The sequence below is a fragment of the Miscanthus floridulus genome, chromosome 12 (assembly GCF_019320115.1).
Source record: "Miscanthus floridulus cultivar M001 chromosome 12, ASM1932011v1, whole genome shotgun sequence".
In the NCBI taxonomy this organism is placed as follows: Eukaryota; Viridiplantae; Streptophyta; class Magnoliopsida; order Poales; family Poaceae; genus Miscanthus; species Miscanthus floridulus.
The window spans coordinates 46,055,462-46,079,977 of NC_089591.1; the positions used below are offsets into that span (position 1 = coordinate 46,055,462).

Consider the following 24,516-nt stretch of genomic DNA (forward strand, 5'->3'; position numbering starts at 1 on the left):
GAGACGCAGTGACGGCGGTCCGGCTGAGCAGGCAAGCCGAGAGGGAGCGGGGAGGGTGAGCCGAAGCTAGGACTGCGGTCCAACGAGGGCATGGGGACTCCCGCGCGGAAGGAAGAAGGAGGGGCGCCGCTGTGCACAGAGGAGAGGAGGCGAGGCAGAGCCGTGCGCGCACGCGAAGGGAAAAGGGGAAACGACGGACTGCGTGGCCGCAGCGGCGGTGCTCCAGGCTCGGGCGCGCTCGCAAGGAGGAAAAAGGATGGCGCCGGCGCAAAGCGGGAGCAGCAGCAGCGACACGGAGGTGACCCGTCCTGGCCTTGTCTTGGCGCGGCGTGACTGAACGATAGAGGCAGACGTGCTGGCGCAGGCACGTCGGTTGCCTGGCTCGAAAGAGCAAATCAGAGAAAGACACAAGAGCATGTTCGTTTCGTCGTAAACGATCATGAATTATTTACTGCTGGCCGGTTTGGTATGAGAGAAAAATATTATTCCAGCTTATAATCTGAAAATCCACGATCGTTTATACGAGGAAGTCATGGATTTATTAATGGCCTTTTTATAACAAAAGCATTGGATTTATTAACGCAATAACGCACCATTCCAAAGGCCAAAAGCACATGGACCTGGAAAAGGGACGTTGCACTGTAGCCAACAATGACAGGACGGGCAGCTCCTAAAATCGAAACTTGTTATTTGGCCCTTGTATCTGACAAGGGTCAAAGGTTACCAGCCACTAGGAGTCACGGCAGCCATGATTAACAGCTGCACTGAAGCGGATTCCCAATCGGCAGCCCGTGTTGCAAATTGTGGAGCCCTTTTTCAGCTTGTCCGTTCTTGGCGAGTAGTCTGGGACAGAATTATAATCCGCTCAGCCTTTCGTTCTCCTTTTCTTTGAACGGATTGTTCATGTAGTTTCGACTTGCCTGCATTTCCATGCTGTACCTACATTCAGTCACTCTAAACTCCAACTAACCTGGTTTCATCCAACCAGTAACGGTGTACCAAGCGCTTCCAGGCTCCAGCAATGGCCGGGACCATGGACGCTCAAAGTCAAGGAACCACTGCAGTTACATGAGGACATGAGTACTTCCATGTAAGGAGATACAGGCGTATAGCACGGAACACTGCACAGAAGATGTCCGGGCCAACGCTAAACCACGATGCACGACGTCGTCCTCCAGCCGCAGGATTGGCCAGAGAAAAAGCTTGCCGGCGAGGACGACCTGCTCTGTACTGTACCCTGGTCAGGATCCACAGCTAGGAGCAGTTTGTAGTGGCGGAGATTCGGAGGACGGGAACGCAATCCCGTGGGACATTCGCAGTAACCTTGCGAAGGCCACGCACGGCGCCAGGTGCACGTCAGTCATGCATCACATCAAAAGCAAGTTGCCAAAGCTACATCAGCGTCCGTTCGGGTTTGCTACAGTTTTTTTTTAAGGGCGGAGCACGGCCCAGGTACAACAGAAACACCATCTTCGGGTTTTCCCAGCTACCAGTATTATATTATAAATACAATCCGGTACTCCTACAGTCCTACCGCTACTATCTTTAATAAGCTGTACAGGAGGGGAGTATCTGCATGCTAACTAGTGACCATCAGCGCCTGCTATCTAACCGTGTTTTGCACTTTTGCTTCGTTTTCTGCCGGTTAAACGCAGGAATCAGTGTCCAAATGCGGGTTAATCAAAGGTTGCCCGGTTGCAGTAGCAGCAACCATGTGAAATTGTGAGTGAAACTTCAGAGCGACGGGCATGGAGTTGAAGGGACATCTGAGAAACAAAGCTCTGGCCTGCATGAAAGCGGCTTCTCATCTCATGGCAGGCTTCTGCTATAGCGCCTGACTTGCCATCTGCAGAGCACGACATAGGCGTGTTAAGGGAAACATGTAGCACGCGTGAAAGAGTCAAATCATGTTGATTACGTTGAAAAGGGAAAAATATTTTCGATACAACCACCTATTCGGTGGATCCTGAAAACCACAGAGAAACATACTTAAGAGTTTCCATAAAAAAACTTTAAATGATGCTTACATTGCCACCAAATTTGAGATTCAAACCTATTTTGTAAAAATTCATACAAAAGCAACAGATTCCATGTGCTTATGTCGACAAATTCCCAGAAATTGTGTCTTGTAGTGCATATGCACTTGGAATTTGTTCTTTTCATATGAATTTTTCTAGATGGAATTTAAATCTCAAATTATATGATAATGTACATTTTTAGATGGACTATGAATGTGCTTTGTTCAAATTCTTTTGAAAACTCCTAAGTATGTTTTTCTAGAGGGGTTTCATGATTCCACCAAAGAGGTGGTTTGCACTGAATATTTTCCCGTTCAAAAAATGGCAGCTTTGCTTAAACACATGGGAGCATGCCCGTGCGCATGTGCACAAGGGCCGTGGCCCTTGGGGCATCCCAGGTGGAATGGCATACCTTTTCTTGGCAGATCCTTGACAGTGCTTCTACATGGAAATTTTGTAGCTCTTCAAGGACTTTAACATCTAGGCCCCTGAGGTCCTCACCCTAAAAAGCAAAATCTGTATCAGAAGCATAGAAACACAAGCTAATAGCTGAAATTCAGCACATTCTGGGCCACAGAGAAAATTAGCCCACAAAGTGGATTTTAACAGCTAAATATGGTATACCCTATTGTTAGAGTTGGTATACCCTATTGTTAGAGTACATCTAACACCTATCACATAGAGCTCTTCATTATTCTTTTTCCTTCTTTTTACTCAATTTTTTTTTATTCTGCTTATTCGATTGTTTTTCATTCTGCTTTCTCAAGCTGGAAAAAGCTAATGCAACGATAAACAGATTATAATCACCTTCAATCTGGACACGACGCTTTCCAATTCTTTGCAGCGCATTCTTTCATAATTGTATGCAGCTCTTGCTTCTTCAAAAGTACTGAGGCCATCCCAGCTCCCATTATCTGGAGCTGGCATTTCACTTACCAGTCTGCCACTATCAGTCTTGGATGAGTGAAAGCCGTTTTGCTTTGCTTTGAATTCAAATACGTCCTGTTGAGAGTTTTCTTTCTTTATCTTCGAAATGAGGGCCCACAGGCTTGCCAGTTCGTTTTCCAACTCATGCTCTCGGCATTTTGCATCATCAATAATCTTTAGAAGCTCACTCTCCCTTCGGTCTTTTTGAGACAGTGTGTCCTCTAACACAGCCTCCCTTTGACAACTAGCAACCAACTCTTTCTGCAACTCCTCAACTAAAATTCCACTCTCATGATCACGTCGCTTTGGGTCAGCGTGAATGTTACTTCTTGACATTGATGCATTTAGCTCTTTTGCTGCAGCTAAGTCTGCATTCAGCTTTGCGTTTTCATAAGAAAGCCTAGTGACTTCTTCTGCCAAATTCTTTAGTTCAACTGCAGCAGCAGATGCCAATTCTTTAGCATAGGATGATTCCTCCGCCAGCTTTTGAGTATGAACTTCCAGTCCATCCTTCTCTTCCACCAACCTCAGATTTTCTTGCTTCAAACTTTCAATTTCTGAAGCCTGGAGCACCGCTTTTATGTTTCAATTGGTATATCACAAAAAGAAGACGAACTAAATAGGAAAGTGACGATTAGGGGCATAATATCTTTACCTGCTTGAGCACTTGAGATATAAATCCTGACTCATTTAAGTCAGTTGTTCTAGAGGGCATATTTGCATGGCTTGAGACTTCATTTGCTTGATCCCTAGTATCAGTGCTTGCCGTTGATGGTTCACTAGACTGCACACTAGCAAAACTATCCTCGCTTTTGGCAGCCTTCGACAAATTACTGATTTCTTGCCTCAAGCGTGCAACTGTTTCTTGGAGTTCTGCATTTTCGGTTACCTATTTGAACAAAAAAAATGGAAATCAAATTGATCTGTTGAGCATCAAAAGATTCATGCCCCGCCCTTTGCTCACCTTTGCTTGTAGCTGGTCTTGAAGAATTCTATTATCCGCAGACATAATCTAGACAAGTGACACAATCAGAGAGAAACCAGCAATTAGTCCAGCATAAAAAAAAGAATAGTGTGAATTTCAGGTTACATGACTATGGATCAACCTCCAGTTCAAATGTCTTCTCGCTCAGCTGTGTGCTCAACTTTGAAAAGGTCTGTGAGAATATCAGGTTCATGAAATCTTCAGATCATTTATTTGTAAAAATGGACATCAAAAGACAGCATCTAGCACGCATTAACATGTAAAACAATGGAAAAGGTATATGATATTACAATAAATCGGTGAAAACATAACTACAATATTCCCAATGATAATTGGTTGAACGTTACAAGTAAACCAAGCTAAGATGAAGTTACGCTTCAGCTCATCATTTCATAGCCTTATTACCTGGGACAACTCTGTCCTAATTGTTGGGTCTTCTGTAGTTTCCAGTGATTGCACCATCCGCTGCTCTAGCATATGTATATGTGATTTCTTTTCTGTGATTTCATCTTTCAACTTCTCAATTTGCTCCTGCAGAAGAAATAAAAGGAAGCAAAAACTTCATAAAGAACATGAAAAGTGTGTACTTGGTTACAGGACAATCAGAAAATTTACCTGAATTTGCAAATCATCAGGGTTGTTGGTTGCTTGCTCTGTCAGTCTTTTGAGTGAACTTGTACAAAGTGCAACTTCCCCTGCCAGCATTTTTACTTGCTCTTGTAGAAGATCTATTTGATCCACAATGGTTGTTCCACTCTGCAAATGCAACAAGGCTGTTGGTGTCAATGGATGTGGCAAATACCCACCAAAATAATACACAGGCAGAACAAGATGAGACCAACAAACTAACATGACTGGATGTTCATGGCAAGGAAGGCATGGCCATACAGTTCTTGGCCAGAGGAGGCAGCCAGGGAAAGAAAAATAAGGAGCAGGGAATACCATCCAAATTTCAGAGGAAAAAATGAAATGAATTCATTGTTCATTGTAACTTTGGACTAGTCTAGATCTGTGCCCCCCCCCCCCCCCCCCACCACCACCACCACCACCACCACCACAAGCACACACAAGTTTGTTAATGCTAAGTTGTGTGTTGGGATAGAAGGAATACATGCACAGGGAGGAAAACGGAAAAGAGAGAAAGAAGTGCAGTCAATAGAAATAAGAAATACAACTCACCGGCAGAGGGTGCCGTGCTCTGGGCGCAGCACTAAATAAATCACCAGCTTGAGTCCTTTCAAGAAAAGAATCAGCAAGTGCTGGGTCATCTCCTTTCCTAGTCATAGATTTCCTTCGACCGTCCTTTAGGTCAAGCAGCAAGTGTTTTTGTTGTGACGATTTAGAGCATGAAGGTGAGCCGCTAGCAGTACTATCACCGTCCACACTGGATGATAGCCCTGATAATTGGTCGGACTTCTGCACAAGGTTAACATATATGATTTAATCAGATATTCCACATATGGCTACTGTCTTCGATATCCACAATCTGTTGTACAATAAAAATACCTTTAGTTTAAACCAGCCAAGCATTCCGCGTTTGCGGTTCCTTCTGCCAAACCTGGCTGACTCATCTGGATTGTTCAGATCAAATTTCCCTTCAAGCGAAAGCTCTGAATCAAGACTAACATCATCATCATCTACAAAGTATTCCCGCTTTCGATCAGGCAAATACACAAGCTGCAATTGAAAACAGAATGTGAACAATAGGTATGCTGCAACAAAATAAATAATACAGAAGAATTACTGCTTCATTATGTACTAAAATCAGAATAGCCATGTTACTAAGTGCTTAAAAAAATGAAACATCACAGTGTAGTAATTTTTCATCTTCAATCCAATTTGTTTTACAACCATTTCAGGTGAAACAATCATAATGTGAGTATCTTAGGCACTGCATCATCATAAGCACCTTCCACAAAGGATTCATAAGGTGGCCCAAAAGCACCATAGCGCATCAGTACGTCGCAAATCCAAGTACCAAATATAGAAGACCCTCCAACCTGTGTTACCAGCCTCGAGCCTTCAATACCAGCCAATACCGGTCATTCCAGCTATATCAAGTATCGACAAAAACTCGAGTAACACCTCCTTTGATGTGCATATATCGTATATGATGTTTTATATGTAGGTATATTTTTATATCTTACTATGTTATTAGTCCAAACCGGTACCCGGTGTAGGCGAGTACCGGAATGATCCATTACAAGAGAAAAAAAATGGAATGGACCCGAATCGGTATTTACAAGTGTAGTTTATTCCAAACATGAAACATGGGGCACAAGTTTTTTTAACTTCTGTTGTGTATTGTGCGGCAGACGTGTAATATCAGGTAGTTGTTTCACAATGAACATATTAGTCAGAAAGATATCCTCAACAAGCTAGGAATTCATCAGTGAACAAGAAAAGCAACATATTTAGCGTCCACAAAAAACGACGAAGGAAAGCTGATCCTACGCTGCTCTTGCACATTGGCATTATATTTCACTTTCTAGAACCTGCTATTGGTGTATCGATCTAAAAAGCTAACCAAAGCCATGGATTTGACATGTATTCGGACTGTTTTCTTTCTTTAATACAATGATGCACAGTTCTTCTACGTGTTCAAGAAAAAAGAACACGCTATTGGGAATTTAGTCTACTGTTCTTAGTTGGACTAATAGAACAAAATGCTGCAACCAAACAAACGAAACAAAGAAGGTGAAAACCTCATCTTCCCCAAATGAATGACGTCGACGAAGGTTAGTCTTTCCAGAAACATTTGAGGATATCGAACTTTTGGTTGATACCAATATTAATTTTGTTAGCCTCTGAATCCTGCTCATCAGTGCTGCTTTTGCTTCCTCTTCCTGTTCTAGCCTTGATTGAAGTTTGACTTGCCCAGCTTCAAGCTATCATACAAAATGAACAGTTTAAATGTTTAATCTATTTGTATCAAAATATGACTAATAAGTATTGTCCAAAGGGGAAAGGTTCATTTAATCTACCAGGATGAGGATGTTAATCAGAAAAGATTATGTCGATATTTCATAGCATAAAAGCATGCCAGATGAAAATGAAAATTAGTCATACAGTGTTCTCTTTGGCAGGTTCTTACAGTTGTAAAAGTATTATCCAGAAATCAAGAAAGAATAATTAACCAACTGTTGTGTAAGATGTATAGCGAACCTGAAGTTTTAAATTAACAAGATCCTCTTGATCCGTAGGGAGAATACCACCATTTCCCATCATACCACGCCTGAGTTGCTGTAGCTCTTCTTTCAGGCTGGATATCTCCTTTTGATACTTCTTTATTAAGGACTTCTCGTCTATTATCTGAAAAGAAAATCCGTCAACACTAGTGACAAGCACAGAACAATATGGATTACAAACTTATTGGTTATTACCTTGTTTTGGGAAGCTTTTATCTCAATATGCTTGCTCCTGTGAGCAAATTTTAATGTATTATGTGTCTCCTCACTGTTGCTGGATGCAGGTGTAACTGTGCAAATGAGCTGCAAAAATGTTAGGATTTAGAACATAGCCCTATAGTCTGCCATATGCATTTAGTAAGACATTTATACGTGGGAATATTTTCCTCAAAACAAGCGAAATATAAAGATAACCATAGTTTTTTAAGCAAGATTGAAAGCACAAAGTATATCATATAACTTATAAGAGCTACTCACAGATATGCGTCCGTGTCCACTCAGAGAAAACTGAAGTAAGCGTGTGAGCTTTGAGTCTCTATAGGGAATATGTGTCGCCTTACCATCTGTAAGTTTAGCAATTACCTGCATGGAGAATGTTGCTGACAATTTAACAAGAGAGGAACAACCAAACAAATTAACAAAGAATATGACCATTTTCCCAGTATTCCTTCCTACTGGCCAGTCATATTTGATGGCTAGCAACTAAATCTTTTGATCCTTCTTTATTAAGGACTTCTCGTCTATTATCTGCCTAATCACCGATTAGGAGCAAGGAGTTGATCTGTTGCCCAATTAGCTCCTAGAGACCAGAGAAGACTGGTCGGCACAAATCTATGAAATGGGCTACGGTTAATATTTTCTATATTTATTAATAAGTCATAATAATAAGAGAAATCATTAGCACTTAGCAATATAGGATACTTACAGTTCCAAGGGTGAGCAAACTCTTGTTTATGTATGAACCTTCTTTGCGTCGTAAACCAGTTGTTTCAGTTTTGGAACTCTCAGACCCAGCAAGGTCAATCAAGTTCTGATAAAAGAATACCATAAGTTATAGGTCAAGAAACGCTACCCAATATCCATGTACTCCTCTATGCTAAATGCCCAAAGAATCAAAGATACAATAGTTGAATGAGAATTAAAATTGAGTATGCTGGGGGAGAGGACTTACCAACTGAGACAACTTGACTTCTTCTGCTTCATTTTCACCAGAGGGGCTGCTCTCGATGGTCTGCAGTATTGTTATGGAAGAGTAAGCTTAACAAGTCTAACTATTGTTATGAGTTTCTTAAAAGCTTTTATCAAACAAGATTCTGTTTGGAAAATAACAACTGAGTTCTGAGATCCAATAAAGTATTATGTGAGATAACTAACAGTGATACAGACTTAACAGGCATTAGTTCCCATACTTGTTATCTGGAGCAAATAACATGTCATAAAACTTGCATGGTGAATTCAAGTATATCTGGAGCAAATAACATGTCATAAAACTTGCATGGTCAATTCAAGTATGCCCATAAACTTGTTTACATGACTATCATACTTGAACCCTAACAAGAGGGAGGGGCGTACCAGCGTGAAGATAGTGTGACTCCTACTGCTGACAAGATTGAAGTTGTTTGATCCAACATGCCTGTGCTCTGTAAGAAAGCAATGAGGTCTTCAGAACCAAGACTACTTTGATTCCACCATGGAAAAAGTAATAAAAGAACTGCCGAAAAACACATGGCCTCACATATAGTGGCAGGCCATGCAGACGAAACAGGGGGGGGGGGGGGGGGGGGGGGGGGGGCTAAATTTTTTTTGAATGGTTAATTGAACCAATGGTTAAAGCTACTGAAGAAAGGTGGCCAATATATCTCAAAATAAAGATAAAGGGTCTTCTCTAGATAGAAACAAATACCTTCTCCAGATGCTATTAGAGAGAGAGCATGTGCAGGTGATAAAACAACCTCTTCTTTAATCCCTTCCACATAAGTTCCCTGAATGATTGAATCGATAGAACAAATAAGGGTACAATAATTTTATCGGTTAAGAAAGAAAGAAATGATCGACTAATGGACAAGATTATCTTTCTCTAGAATAATGAGAAAAAGGATCCAGACAATAGACAAACCTGAACCAAGATAAGTAATGGATATGGAAATTCATAACAAATAAATAAAACAAATCTCATGCAGTTTAACTTTTTGAGCTGTGCAAAACTGAATGGGCATGAGTGAGTAATCACAAAATAGATTTTAATAAATAACACTACACCAACCTGTGCATCTTCTCGAATTCTGAGATTCTGCCCTGTTGGATCAAGTAAGTCGTTGATAACCTGCAAAGCGGGTAAGATAAAAAAAGAAGCATGTGAACAATACTAAACAGTTTCACCATTGAGTTCTGAGTAAGTTCACTGAAATACATCTTTTACCACTTTGAATTGGTCTACATTTCATTACCAGTAAGCGTTCAAGTTGAATAATAACATCAAAAATCCTTTCATATCAGTTGCATCATAATAAGGGTAGCATGGAATCTGATCAAGTGGCAATATATGTATATGAGTAGTAAATAAACAGGCATCTAGAAGGAACTCTGTGTATGCAATCAAAGATCCAATATGGAGATAACATTGTAATTAGTCTTGGTGTTGCTAAGATGCAGCAAGCAAATGCATGGTGAAATGAGAAGTCACCTCGTTGTAAATTTCAAGATACGAAACCCGCAGAAGAAACTCTCGTCCAGGGGTCTGTTGTCAACAAAAGAGATGAGAATGTCATGCCGCCTGTCTTTCTTTCTTTTTTTTTTTTGTGTGTGTGTGTGTGTGTGTGTGTGGGGGGGGGGGGGGGGGGGGGGGGCGCAGTGTATAGGAAATGAGATAATTACATCTTGAATAATGCTGAATACATCCTTCACTGCCAATGGAATGATTCCAGGTGACTTTTGTTCTCCCTGCAACAATAGCCCAAGTGTAACATGAAAGGAAATTCAATGATGAAAATTAATAAAAACTTCGTGCTCGTGCTTTGAGGGTGTGAAATCTTCGTTTCTATAGCTTGATATCATACGACGACAGCGATGATGATAGACATAGACTAAACAATAAAGGCATGTCTTGTGTTGTGCTGAACAAACAAGTCCGCACCAGCACATAGCTAGAGTCATTGAAAACATTAGATGCATAGGCGTAACACTGAAGCAGAAACATACATGCATGGTGTGAGTTTTCCCACTGCTAGTTACACCATATGCAAAAACAGTTCCTGCAGGAACAGAGAAATTTCAGCAAACTGAATAAATCTGAGAGTACACATTCTATCTCCAGTCAGGTTTACTTGTCATTTAGGGGATTGTTATTGTCTCTAACACACATGTTCGATCGTTACTCTTTCTAAGTACGTGTCTAACAAATTTATGATGACATAGAAGTTCTGATGGTGAATCAGCGCCATTTTCGATGTACCGAAGTTAATTGCTTTATATGTCATCATGGTAAATGTTTTTAAAGGTTGAACCTAAGCATTCTAGCACACAACTATCTTGGACCAGATTAAAAGAAAGCATGCAGCACCATTGCACCAGATTACCAGAAACCAACAGTGAAGTCCTAATCAAAATCAGAGATCAAAGTAACAAGAAGCATGTCTCAAATTTTATGATCAAAAGAACAGGTCGTGATTCAGAGGATATAAATCAATTAATGGGCTTTCCCCCCAAAAGGTGCAATGAGAAGGGCAACTGACCCTACCAATCTGCATTCTGTAACAGACTTTTTCCGCATTGTCCATAGTCCACATCTGTTGTTTACAAAGCTCATCGGACATGTGACTAGCATAGGAACTGACTACCAATTAGTAATAGGTTACTAGAATTCTGTCCCGCTCAAACTTCTAATAGGCATGCAGCAACAATTCCCAGTCTCATAATTAGTTAACAGCACTTATATTAAAATAAGTAAGAGAGCTGCCATACCATTGATTCCTTGCATGGCACCACTCACAACATGCTGAGCAGCAACATCATATACATGGCGAGTTGTAGTGGCAGGGCCAAACACTTTATCTAAAAGTTAAAAGGAAAACACAAACAAAAAGGATGCATATGGTTTAGTAAACTCGATGAATATGGTGAGTACCTCTGGAACTATAATGTATAGCTTATCTCTGAGATAAGGTTCTTTGACTTGAACATTAATTCAGATTCAAAATAAGACCAGAACTAACCATCCGTAACAGGATTAACGACAATAATTCTTTACCATTTCCTGCAGCTTTTACTGAAAAGGATGAAGACCTCACCATGCTCTTTCAATCTTTTGCATAATGCATGCTATACAGCTTGCTTGATCAAAAAGTGGCAAATAGTACAAAGCAGAAATCTGATTTTCTACATTCATTAGGAAGCTGACCCTATGTTAGGTAGTAGTTACTCTTAAGCCTCTATGCTCTATTCTGACAACTTGCCAACATTCTCATGCCCAGCAGCACAGGTATACCATAGGAAAGGAATGCAACTTTCTAATGCCACTCCATTGCCAAATATGCCATAACCAGCACCCTTTTTCCTCAACAACCCGGTAGGACTCAAGTCAACCAATTTTATCCCCTTTTTTGAACAAACAGGCATAACTCCTTCGTATCATCACCTGTTCCACAATGTAGTATTGCACTGAAATGGGCTCAAGAGCACTCACCGAAAGCATAGGCAATGCTGAGGTTATACTCGTTGCGCACCATGTTGTCACCGTCCGCGTACCACGCCACCTCGTCCCCCTTGTTGATCTCTCTAGGACTGCAAAACGAAACACAAAACGCATGAGACAAACATCCAGCACAAAGCCCACGAAAATCCAACGCCTTGTCCCCTCCAACCACGGCACAAAGCGCGCAAATAAGAGTAGAAGCACACCTGAGGGGCCGGAAGCGGACGGTGACCATGATGTTCTCCTTGGCATTGGCCGCGTCCACGAGCGGCGCCCTCCCCGAGGCGCGCGAGGAGATCGACGAGGGCGTGGTGGGCCGCGCGGAGGCGGTAGAGGACGGCGTGGCGGGTCGCGCCGAGGACGACGAAGGGGTGGTGGGGCGCGCGAACGCGGCGGACGGGTTAGCGGGGCGGCCACCGGAGGACGAGGGGGTGGTGGGTCGCGCAGAGGCGGTAGAGGAGGGGGTGGACGGGCGCCCTCCAGATGAGGTCCTCGCCGCCGGAGGAGGTCCCGCTGCCGACGCCGCCGGAGCCGAGCGGCGGGATCGGAATGGGGAGATACTGGAGCGCGTCGGCTTCGACGACGACATTGCCGCGCCGCGGCGGTGAAGATTGGGAGCGCAGCCGGACTTGGGGCGGGGGACTAGGGTTTTGGGGGAGGAAGCGAGCACGAGCTCGTGGGGGAGGGGGGAGCTCGTCTGCTTGCTTTGGAGGGTTGTCGTCGTCTTCCTCCGAGGCGCCCGGTGCCGCCTTTTTGGTGTTTTGGGGCAAAAGCTCTGAAATTTTCTGGGTTTTTGGAACACCGGTGGTGAGCTCACCGCGGCCTTTCTGTCAGTGACTTGCTGAGCACTGTTTTGTGAATGTGATCGGGTTCGCCGGTTCGGGTATGCAAGGCGAGTACTCTATTCCGTACTTGGGCAAAACTGGTTTGAAGTTTGAACTGCACGGGAAAGTGACGCGGAGAGCAAAACAAAAGCAAATAGCAAAAGGAGGAAGAAAATGGAAGGTAAGGGTAGAAGAAAAGGTTGTTCATCAACTAAAATCAGGTGAATGAACACATGCAATTGGAATTTAGAGCCAATTTGGATTGCAGTCTAAGGGCTTGTTTGAATTTATTAGCACTAAAAATTATCATCTAAAATTAGTACTAGTAGATCCAAACGGACCTACTAATATTAGTTGGAGGGCTCCTAACCATTAGTGAATGAACACCTTCAACTCACTATCAAACCACTTTATCAGCAGGTGAATCCAAACAACCCCTGCTAAAAATTAGGTTGCTAAAAAATGGCAGCTACTAGCTATTATGTAGCTAATTTTTAGTGCTAATAGAACCAAACAGATCCTAAGTTACCAAAACTAATTTGGCAGCCACAGTTCCCTAGGCAGAGTTGTAAATTTTGGTTATCCTGAGTCAACTTTGCCAATTGCCCCATCTATCATAAATAAAATACACTTTCTTGTCTAATTTTGTCTAAGGCTAGGTTATCAATTTCCCTCGCTGCAAAAGTGTTGCAAGATTAATCTTAGGGTTTGTTTAGTATCTTTTCTTACTATTGTATAGCCTGGCTTGGCATGGCTATTCGTTTGGTTGCAAGCAATAACCTCGCTTTGCTCAGCAATCTCGCTTGTCTCAGCAAGGTTTTCGTTGCTAAGTGGGGCGAGTAAACTCAGCTCTTCCACACTCGTCAAGAATCTCTGCCAACTCAATGCTTTAAAAAAAGAATCAAAGATTAACGCCGAACCAAAGGTAGCAACCTCTAAGCTATTGTACCAAGCATGCAAACCAACAGCTTGGGGCCTTTCTTGCCTTGTCTTGACGGCCTAGCTTAGCCTGTCCTAGCAAGGCAAGATGATGTTCATAACCTTAGACAAGAATACGAGTCAAACTTAGTTATCAACCAACCATTGTCGTATGGTTTATAACTAAGGGTTGTGTGTTGTTGTATTGACATATATGTTGCATTGAGCCCGTGATTATTGCTCCATTCCAAATAGTAAGTCATTTTGATTTTTTCTAGATACATAATTTTTATTATGTATCTAAACATAACGTATATCTAATTGTGTAGAAAAACTATGAGATAGTTTTTATACTTGCCAAGTCATATATATACTGCACAAGTATATCATATTTCCAATGGATGGTTTCTTGAAAATACATTTTCTCTAATCACATGTCTTCTCTTTCCTATCATCAACCTATCACATCTCTTTCTATCTTTATTTTGTATAAAAATATATTTACTTATCTCTCTTTCTTAATTCCAATACCATATCACTATTTGTTTAGTTAACATCTTAATTAATAGACATAGAAGCCTTTTTAAACTTTAGATCGGGACTGCCCTAGTACACGGAACATGCACACAAGAACGCAAATGCCGAAGGAATAAGAAAGAAAATGAGAAAAGTTGTGGTGCGTTTGGGCGGGAAGTCAGGGTAATTAACACTACGGTCACCGGTAAAGTGACCAGACGCAGACCTCTGCGGGCTCTTTGAAGTTTGTAATTTGTCTAGTTGCGCTTGCGCCACAGAACGGGCCGCTGGTGCCCGGCACGTGGCGTGCACGTGACGCTGATGAGGGTTAATGCCGCGCTCGTCGCCGTGGCCTATCAGCAACATCTATGTCCGATGTGTCTCGCTGCGCAGCTGTCCTAATGATGTCTCATTGTCCAGCCCTGTTCTCTCCTAAAGTGGTGGGCTCCCACCACCCAGTCGGTCCAAACGGGCGATACAAAAATTACGAATCCAGGTCGCGGCACGAGTTGGTGGACCGGGGGTCCATGGCCAAGTGGCCCATCGGCCATTACTGCTTTAAAGATCCCCCCTCTGCCTGTGACGACAAATCCGGGAGCATGGCCAGATGAAATTATGCGTGGTTTAGATCCGGTCACTCACGAGGATGTCGCATGAGATGTTCGGATACTAATAAAAAAACAAATTACAAAATCCATCGGTACTCCACGAGATGAATTTATAAAGCTTAATTAATCCATCATTAGCACATGTTTACTATAGCACCACATTGTCAAATCATGGACTAATTAGCCTTAAAAGATCCGTCTCGTAAATTAGTCGTAAACTATAAAATTAGTTTCATAATTAATCTATATTTAATACTTCATACATGTGTCTAAACATTTGATGAGACAGCGACTAAAGTTTAGGAAAAGAATCCAGACACCCCTTGCTGTGTTGTGCTGGGAAGCACTGACCAGCTAACCCCAGAGGTAGGGTCGAGACCCCAGAGAGTTTTTAAGTGCTGCAGATCCGGTATGGCCTATGGATAAGCCTAAGCGCAGCAGGAGGGAGGCTACAAACTAGCAACCAAAGAGGAACCAAACCATGGTGCTAATAGTAGAAAATTGACAGCAGCGCAGGGCGTCATGGGATAAAACCAAACCTGATAGCACTATCTTTTTTCTCAGTTCTCACAATGGCTCTGAAATTTATGTAGTGTCACTTTGTCAGTTCTTTTATTTGCAAGCTCGGTTCAAAAATCTAGCTAAATTGGTAGGCTCCATATAGCATCATGAAAAGCCGGGGACCAGTCCATGAAAATCTTGTACGATGGTACGAGAAGAGCAATGAATTGTATGTATGTTTCCTCTTGATCCTGCAAGGGGCAGTAGTGGGGTGATTTATCTTTGTAGAAAGCTAAATTGACTGCTTTATTTCACTATTTTTGTCAAGTCCCATATGGAACTGAAGTGAGTTTAGAGGTGGGAGCAGGAGGAATATACACCTTTTCAAGGACAGCATTTTCCTGTTTCACGGACTGTGGCTCTGGTGCTGCACTAATCATCCAAAGAGAATCCCTGCAGAATCAATATTAAAAAGGACCATAAGGTTGGCCCAATTTGTTAGGAAAAGAAAATCAACAATGGTTTTTGAGCAGCTAGTTTCCTACCCAGAACCAATTAAATTGCCATTTTAATGAAGAGCAAAGTGTACTTGTAGGAAAACTGAGTACAAAAATGTTAACACTAACCTGCGGGGGTTGGAACTTCGCACCCAGATTGCTCAGTTTAGCATGAGCCTCAGCATAGTCTCTGAAGAATGTGTCTTGGTCCTCTGCATATTTCTCCGCATAGACCTGGTTGTGTTGTGGATTCTCATACAGTAAGCTCAACAATTAATTTCATAGGATACAAACATCATACAGTTGATCATCAGAGATCACCTTGAACTTTGGGTCCTCAAATAAAGCAGCATCTGTAGGTAAGACCAGAAGATCTTGATCTCGTTTCTCTTTGATATCCTGAAGTATTGCTACCAGATGAGAGATGATGAACTCGGATCAATTTTTCAGCATGTAATATGTGGCAAAAGGCACGTACCTTGAAGTAACTGTTATCAAATCTCAGCCACTCAACTGTCCATGATTGCCCACCAGGTGCACCAGGACCATTTTTCTGTAAAGAGTAACAAGACATGGTAGATGAACTCACAAGATTAACAAGACAAGCCCAATTTATTCACATACACAATGCAGCACATTTGACTTTCATGTCCCAAGGTAACATCAATGGTCTGGAGAGGATTTATATATAAGTCAAGTCAGCGAATTAAGAAGACGAAGAGGCAATACATGATGCAGAGCTTAGTCTGTACATAAATATTAAATATTGCACAAAAGCATCCCAGAAAGGTTAAAGACAATTCTTGGAGCTATGCGGCAATGTACCAAAGCATTAAGAAATTGCAATGTTCCTCTTATTGCAAAATTATAAATGCAATGCAATCCTTGATCAAGACACACTTGATGGAACAAATCATGCTCAAAACAGACTTCCTACAGAAAAGAATAACTGATGTTCCTGCTTTGCACCTCACATAAAGAAGATAAGAACATACAGTATATTTTGTTTCTGGTTTCCCCCAGCCACTTCGTTCAGGCCTGGACCTTCCAAGTGTATGTGCTCCAGACAAGGCAACAATTTCCTACAAACACATGATTAGAATTCCAAACAGCTCAACAAAGTCAATTAGACACACATACTGAAATGGGTTAAGTGTCGCGATCTGCACACCTTGTCATCAAGGCCCATTCTGTAGAATACCTCCCTCAAGTGGTCAGCAGGTGAACTTGGGCCAGCATCTGTGAAACACAAGATAAAGAAAAACTTAAGAGTTGGCAGGCATCAGATTAGTGGAACTAGTTTATATGCTGGTGCATCTATTCCCCTCTACATAACAACAATTTTTTGACATCAATGTGGCAGTGGGGGTATTCCCATGATTTCTGAAAATGTGAAATACGATTAGTTGATATTCCCAGCAGATAAGAGAAATCTCTAAGTATATCTTTGGTATCTGAACTGTTCCCTGCAAACTAACAAAGAGCATTGGTACTGGATGAAGAGCACTGCAAAGCCCATGGAGATCTACTAACCGGGAAGCTTCCCCTCAGGTGGGCACTGCTCAGATCCTGTAACATCAACTCGTCCGTATTTCATTGGAATCTTTGGGCCACCAGCTTCCTGGAGTGAAATTGACTCGTATTTAACATGGTAGCATATGATTAAAAATAACATAGCCAGATACTTCAATGAGGGAAAGGTCAGACCTCAATTGCTGTAGCACTTGCCAACTGAAATAAATCTGCATAAGTGATACTCGGGTACTTGTCCTTAATTGGTTGGATAAGCTTTAGAGCATTTATCAGACCTTATAAATTCCAATCAGAGGTTGCAGTTACTAATAGTACACTTTAGAAGAATAAAACAATGGTACTGAGAGAAGTTGAGTAACAGTACCAGCATTGGCTCCATGTTTCAACTCAACATCAAATCTTAAGCTTCCGTTAGCTCCACCTCGTTGTGGCCACTCCTCAATATTCTTGTCATACGTACCAGCATCATGCCATCCTAGACGGACCTTCATCCAATCAAACACGTAACAATAAGTCATCTTGCATACAGAAAATGAAGCCCAAAGGTAACCTGACTCCATACATATATGTCTTAGAAAATACTAGACAATAGACCACCAAAAATTGCATTGCATTTGATAGCTAGAAATCGAAAAAAGGGCGTACCCAGTGCAGAGAGCTCCCGCTACGTGCGGGGTCTGGGGAAGGGTGTCAGTGGCAAGCCTTACCCTCGTCTGTACAATGCGAGGAGACCGCGACTCAAACCCGGGACCTTCTGGTCACAGGCGGTAAGACTCTACCGCTTGCACCAGGCCCGATCGAAATACACAGAAATTCATTCAACGGAGCTTAGAGCATCGCCAGGAGTTTTGTAAAACAACTCCTTATTTTAATATTTTAGCAAAAAGGGAAAAAGTGTCCTCCAACAGTTTGGTAAAAGAGCTCCTTAAAAATAAAAAGTTGCCAAATATCCTCTCGAACTCATAAGTTTCCACAGTCGAGAGGAATTCCGTATCCGCTCCCCACCCAGCTTTTTCCTTGAGATCGGACATCGGAGTACATCGGACGCATGCGTAAATTAAGAAAATAAAGGATAAAGGATTCCAGATGAGAAAGCCGTAAGACACACACAAAAAAAAAGGTTTGGTTAGTTAGAAATAGTTTGGGTTTCCAATGTAAAAAACATTTAGGAAGCTATTATAGGAGACTGTTGGAGAAGGATAAAATTTAAGATTGCTATTTCTTCTGTTAACTTGCTAGATCTATTAGTTTTACCAAACTCCTGGAGATGCTCTTATCTCAACAAATGGCAGTCCTGTTGTATCTTTAACCTCTAAAACTTAAGACAAAAAGTCATATGATCATGCAAATGTAAAATGATTACAAATGCAGCATAACTAATGAATAGACTCTGACATAATCCTGAAGCGTGCATTGGATATTCAAACTTCCCTAGCATACCCCACTCACTCTTTTGAACTGGCCAATTCCCTTTGAATTACTTAATACCATCTTATGAGCAATCAAACTTCTCTAGCATACCACTCACTGTTTTGATATTCAAACTGGTAATTTTATCTCACACACTTCATGCTATTTCACAACAAACAAACCACTCATGTTGAATCTTATTTGCCTGCCTATATGGGCTACAAAAGGGCCAGCTCCAGCATACACTCATTGGTGTCAAGTGAAACCATTCACTTTGTTGCAAGCACTAATTAAATCTCTAAGCATAATTAGGGAAAACATTTATAAGCGAGAAATAACCCATGGTCTAGTAGGAATGGCCCTAGTAACATTTTTTCTGGATCCAGCCCTGCTCAACAGTGAATACTGGATTACATAGCAAGAGGCACAAAACGGGCACCCTGCTCAGTGCTCTGCTCACAAACTGTATGCTGCAGAGGCGTATATGAACGGACATCACTAACAAAGTTATTAAAAGTTATCACTACCACTATGTTCGCCAACAGTGATCTTAGCATAGTAAGGTCGTAATTTAAAGCCTCGCATCTTCTATTTTAGCAGTGTGATGGTAAGCTAGCAAAGAGTTTAGTCAAATCCTAAATCACCATCATGAATTCATACAATTGATGAAGTTTATGAATAACGTAATTTAAGCGAACGGCAAGGGTCACCGTACGCACCAGGATGGGGTGGCAGTGAGTCGTCCTGAGAAGCTCCCTGATGTCCTCGCGCGCGGCCTTCACCTGAGCCACGTCAGACGCCGCCGCCACAGCCGCGCACCTCACTGCCCTCGCGTTCTGCGATCACACACGTAAACACGAGTCAACAGCCGATCTGCAGCTGCTGCTGCTGCTGCACCATTTCGATTCTAGGGACCAAGCCGCAGCCGCCCTGATAACCCAACAGAGGCGGTATACGGACACGGACCTGCGGCTGCGGGAGCGGAGACGGCGCGGCGCGGAGGCCGACGCGCGCGCGAGCCGACGACGCCGGCGAGGGCGGGAAGAAGGCGCGACTGGCCCGCGCCGCGCGGCGGGCGGACGGGGTGCCGGCGGCCGAGGGGCGGAGGGTGGCGGCGGATGCGGCGAGGCGCTCGGCCATGGCGGGTTTGGTTTGGTTGGTGTTGGTGGGAGCAGCGCGGCAGCCCTTGGAGAGAGGAGGGGCTGCGGCTGCTTGCGAGACAAGTGGTGATTGACTTTAGGTGATGCCACCACGGCGCCTCGCCTGGGTTTCGAGGGGTTTTGGTGTTTGGTGCGCGGAGCGTGCTCTGCTCCTGCTCTCGGCTTCTCGGGCCTGTGCGGCCTGCCGCGTGGGCTACTGGGGTTGGTTCGTTTGGTTGGTGCTCGTTTTTTTTTTTTCTTTTGTTGTCGCTAGTCAGTTTATCACGCGGCGGCCAATGAGCGCCGGGCGCGTTTGGGGACTCCGGCGGAGACTTGCGGTGTTCGGTGGTGACTGGTGACGGTGACGGATGCGTCGGCGTCCCCGGCAGGTGGTGACTTGGGGTTTTGCCTTAAGCCCAACTGGTGCCCACAGCCCACCTGCCCAACTGGTATCATAGGTTTCCAGCCCAACTGGTTCCACATCCTCAGCCCATTGACGCGCAAGTAGTGGGCCTACCAGCCAGTGGCCCAGTGCCAAGGCGCGATAACGAGCGGCGGGTCAGGCAGAGGCCACAGCGCTAGCGGCATAGCCGGCGACAGAAACAACCCATGCCACTCGTCGGCTGTCCCCGCCGCGGTCCGCCGCTTTCGCTCGCCTGCCGCCGCCGCCGCAGCTTGTATCGGGCCCGAGCCGTCGCGCCCAAATGCGAGGCCTCCTCCTCTCCTCCGCTCCTGACCCGGAGAGTGTCCGCTGCCTCGCTGCTTCTCGCTGTCCTCCCCATCCCCGCGTCGTCGCCGCAACTCCCCGTCGCCTCCGCGTTGGAGGCGGAGGCGGCGGAAGGAGAACGCGGAGCTTCCGAGGGGCTAGAATTGGAGAGGTACACCGACCAGGAGCAGGGCTTCACCCTCCTCAAGCCGACCTCCTGGCCCAAGGTAAGGGTCAATTTGAACATGAACGACGTCAATACTGCGTGACAACGTAATGTAGCCGTAGGAGCGTAGGATACTTTGGAACTCGATATTTTTTGTACTTTGGGATTGTGGATTGCACTTGTGAATTTGCTGTGCTGAAGTCGCGTGGTTGGCGAAGGTGGAGAAGGCAGGCGCGACGGCGCTGTTTCAGCAGGAGGGAAAAGGGAGTAACAACATCGGGGTTGTCGTCAACCCCGTTCGGCTCAATTCGCTGACGGAGTTCGGGACGCCGCAGTTCGTCGCGGACAGACTTCTGCAAGCAGAGAAGAAAAAGGTAGAAATGCCTGAACAATGTTTTCTTGGCATTGCAAGTATTCTGGTCAGGGCCACTTATGAACGCTTGACATTTGAAGTACACTATTTGAATGGACCACTAATGTGCTGATCATGATTCAGGAGCTTCTCATTGATACCTGTATTCTATGTACAATTGGCGAGATCTTTGGTACTGGTAGCTTCCTAGCAGCTGACTGAATCATTTTGCTTAAAACAGGAAAGTACCAAGTCTGCCGAGGTGATCTCAGTGGGAGAGAGATCAGGCCATGGTGGCCTGACAGTGTATGAAATCGAGTACACACTGGATAGCACTAGGGGAGGGATGAAACGGATCTTCTCGGGTGCATTTGTTGCTTCAAGGAAGCTATATCTGCTCAACATAGCCTATTTAGACACCCAGGAGAAGCCCTTGGACAGCGAGACAAGAATTGTTCTGGAAAAAGTTCTACATTCTTTTGATTCTGTATAGTTGATATTTTTTATGCAGAGGTATGACACTTTTTCTTATTTTCGGAATTTCTTTCACTTGAAAAACAGTCGCAAGTATTTGTTTGTTTGTAAAAAGAGTGCTAATCAAATGGTTGGAGTGTCCTTTTGTCCAATACTGTTGCACCTTTATCAGTGATGTCAGGCTATAACTAATTTCAGTTTAGATAATGAACTTCATCTTCCACAGATTGGTAACATTATTTGTGTCATAGGCAGTAAAATGTTGTGATCTTAATTCCTAGCCTGGCATTACTGCATTTGTAATATCTTGGACAAAGTGTTGGGCAGTGACAGTATTACTCCTTGAAAATCTGTAACGCCTCATGTCCTAAAATACAATCATTTGATCATTAAATAGGATACAGGATGGGAAGAGTTAGAGGAACAAAGAAAAGGCCAAGTAGTATTAAATGCCAAAAGTTTCTGAAATACAGGCTCAGTTCACTTAAATGCTGGCCTGTGCTGACTGCTAACTTGAGCCAAAAAAAAAAAAACTCGAATAGGCAAGAACATTGCATATTATTGTATTAAGAAGATAGAATTTTTAAAATACAAGAGAGACCATTCTTGGCCCAGAAGTTACCACAAAGGGGCTACATTTTGACTATGACAACCTTGGGATCCATTGGGATCAACATAAACTACGTGTGGGCCTATGGTGCCATGGCCGAAGGCCGGCGAGCTTACGGTTAGATGAAAATAAGGAGCAAGTGAGAACCTGTCTAATCATAGCAACTACAGCATTCACGTTAACATGTTAATCATGTGAAGTACAGTAGAATTCACATTGAAGATAAAGATTAGAAGAAATTAGTAATCTAATGGTATTGTCATATAGGAATTAGCACATTCCCCATCCTTTAACAGTCAAACTCTGTAGAGAAATCTAGAACAAGGCACACGCACACATAAATTTCTTTCATATGGATAAAGTATATTATCAGACTTGAATGTTTAGCCATCTCATGATTCTCCAAAAAAGACAACATAAAGTTTCTCCATTGAAAGAAGCATTGTACCTTTCAAAGGGCTCTTTTGGACATTCTGAAATAGGGTTCTTTTGGACCATTTCCTCGACTTTCTCCTTCAGATGACATATGAGAGAATATTCGCTGAAGTTGAGACTTTTGATTCAGGCAACTGAGACTCTCCGCTCTCCGGTGTCTGGTCCCACCCTGTTGGGAAGTGGATAGCATATGATGGTAACACAGGTGCCATGTTGTCAGTGGCTTGAGCTATTTAGTGTCCTATTCTTATACAAGTGTTAGAAAAGGGATAGTGCTATTTAATGTTAATACTCTGTAGAAAGGTACACTAGATTATTGTGGTTGTGCGAGATGAGCTGTGGTGTTGTTTTTAGATGGAGAAACGGTACTCATCAAGAAACGCTTTTCTGGCAAATGCATCCAAAATTGTCAACCATATGCCCTGGAATTGGGCTTTCGCACTACAATTGTACTTGGGATCTTGATGAACTGGTCAGAAGCCGTAATCTTTCAGTGATTCAGTCCAGCGAGATAGTTGCATGGGAATATCATCCACTATCCCAGCCTCAAAGTTGGGAGCTGGTCAAAGGAGCAAGACTTGTCCTCGTCCCTTTTGGTTTTAAGAATCTTTACTTCGCTGTTACTTGAGAAAAACCTGACTGATGATGGTGTCCGAAAAGATTGTATTGGCAGGTGCTAAGTTGTCATGAAATCTTGCTGTTGATGGCCGTTTCACAACAGCACCACTCTGTTTGTTTTTGTTGGTACAAGTTGCACCATCAATTCTGAATCGTCACGCTCCATGCTTTTACACACTGTTGTCAGCTGGAGGCTGGAATTATAAGTTGATCCATTTTTGGATGCAACTTGGCATCAGCAAACCTTTTGTGTCGATTCCTTGCTCTTCTGGCTCTCTCGAGTCGACAGCACGGGGTCGCATGTCTCAGCTGCTTCTTTCTCATGCATAACAGGCCGACGACAGGCAACAAGGCAACATGTCACGTGTGTGAATGGATCAAGGTTTTCTGGACTGGACGTGAGCCTTTTGTTTGCAATCGTAGAGTTAGTTACGTGCAGCGAAGGAGACCGCGGGTTCTCTCCTCCGAACGTGGGATGGCTATAACTTCGCGCGGCGCCTCGAGATGAAACCAAGCCGAATACTGATCCGACTCACACGTATTATATTCTGATCCTGAGATCGCATACCTTCACATTCTAGCACCCAATTTCATTTGACTGATTATTTCTTTATTTTCCTTTGACTTATTTTAAGAATTTGAACTGTTAATTGTCACTTACCGAGAAGTCAACTATTTTCAACGTAACCAAATATATATAATAAAATATTAATATTTATGGTGCATAATTAGTATCATCAGTTGAACCACTGAATATATTTTATTTTACAAAAATATGTAATGAAAAAATAAATATTACTACGTTGAAAAGCATCACGCATGAACACAATATATTTGTTTTTTGTGTGTACAAAGATATGATGTTTCACGGATATACCAAAAGCTTGCTATAGGAAGATGGCATCACCGCCATGACACTCGTGGTCCGTCATATACTCATACATGGAAACGAAAGAGGGAAGAAAACATAGTCATTCACGAGGCGTGCATGACACGTGATAGTGTGTAAAAGCACACAAACTCGTCACTAGAAGTCTGTGACCATTATTGCGCATAGCCCATGGGCATGTTCGTTACAAATTCATGCGTCAGACACTTCGAACTATACACATCTCACGGAGCTTTTATAGGTTCTGCACTGGGAAATGGTACGGGGTATTTAGTTGCTCCTAAAAACATCGCTGTGATTATTGTATCCAGGGTCGAAGTTTAAAGTGATATAATCGATTTTATTGCTTCAATTTCGTAGCATGCCGTGTATTTTTTCTGGTTGATTAACCTCTCCGTGGAAAACACACACAAATTCATGGTGCGGATTGGACAGGTGCAAAAACTGAAAAAATGAGCAAAACAAGCAGCCTCGGTTGGCTGGTTCGTATCATTGTTGGTTCGTGAAGAATT

General features: G+C 43.1%; 3 protein-coding genes across 5 annotated transcripts; 1 reads left to right on the forward strand and 2 right to left on the reverse strand.

The window, feature by feature from the left end:
• Positions 1-567: 567 nt before the first annotated feature.
• Positions 568-14,632, reverse strand: LOC136495203 (kinesin-like protein KIN-7E, chloroplastic). Of its 2 annotated transcripts, XM_066491184.1 has the most exons (25): positions 12,015-14,632; positions 11,800-11,897; positions 11,079-11,168; positions 10,317-10,369; positions 9,993-10,058; positions 9,802-9,855; positions 9,382-9,441; positions 9,022-9,100; positions 8,691-8,758; positions 8,290-8,349; positions 8,044-8,148; positions 7,596-7,700; positions 7,314-7,421; positions 7,096-7,242; positions 6,636-6,818; positions 5,437-5,607; positions 5,110-5,346; positions 4,546-4,686; positions 4,336-4,461; positions 4,052-4,102; positions 3,910-3,957; positions 3,601-3,834; positions 2,826-3,509; positions 2,431-2,520; positions 568-1,846 (listed from the first exon to the last, which is right to left on the reverse strand). In XM_066491184.1, exons 1-25 carry the CDS (start codon positions 12,395-12,397, stop codon positions 1,826-1,828), a joined length of 3,462 nt encoding a protein of 1,153 aa, XP_066347281.1. In that variant the 5' UTR covers positions 12,398-14,632; the 3' UTR covers positions 568-1,825. The 2 variants fall into 2 exon arrangements, with proteins under 2 accessions (XP_066347281.1, XP_066347282.1); XM_066491185.1 differs by lacking the exons at positions 11,800-11,897; positions 12,015-14,632 and adding an exon at positions 11,365-11,762 and having other exon boundaries at positions 1,225-1,846.
• Positions 14,633-15,199: 567 nt separating this feature from the next.
• On the reverse strand, positions 15,200-19,864 carry LOC136495205 (probable L-ascorbate peroxidase 7, chloroplastic). The gene is made up of 12 exons (XM_066491186.1): positions 19,582-19,864; positions 19,335-19,451; positions 17,570-17,690; positions 17,380-17,480; positions 17,206-17,293; positions 16,844-16,911; positions 16,668-16,754; positions 16,151-16,225; positions 15,994-16,071; positions 15,802-15,906; positions 15,556-15,628; positions 15,200-15,426 (listed from the first exon to the last, which is right to left on the reverse strand). The coding sequence occupies exons 1-11, from the start codon at positions 19,753-19,755 to the stop codon at positions 15,608-15,610; spliced, it is 1,035 nt and encodes a 344-aa protein (XP_066347283.1). The 5' UTR covers positions 19,756-19,864; the 3' UTR covers positions 15,200-15,426; positions 15,556-15,607.
• Positions 19,865-20,314: 450 nt separating this feature from the next.
• Positions 20,315-22,716, forward strand: LOC136495206 (psbP domain-containing protein 2, chloroplastic-like). 2 transcript variants are annotated; one of them, XM_066491188.1, is made up of 4 exons: positions 20,315-20,687; positions 20,845-21,000; positions 21,220-21,491; positions 22,628-22,716. In XM_066491188.1, exons 1-3 carry the CDS (start codon positions 20,364-20,366, stop codon positions 21,469-21,471), a joined length of 732 nt encoding a protein of 243 aa, XP_066347285.1. In that variant the 5' UTR covers positions 20,315-20,363; the 3' UTR covers positions 21,472-21,491; positions 22,628-22,716. The 2 variants fall into 2 exon arrangements, with proteins under 2 accessions (XP_066347285.1, XP_066347284.1); XM_066491187.1 differs by lacking the exon at positions 22,628-22,716 and having other exon boundaries at positions 21,220-21,759.
• The last annotated feature ends 1,800 nt before the right edge of the window (positions 22,717-24,516 follow it).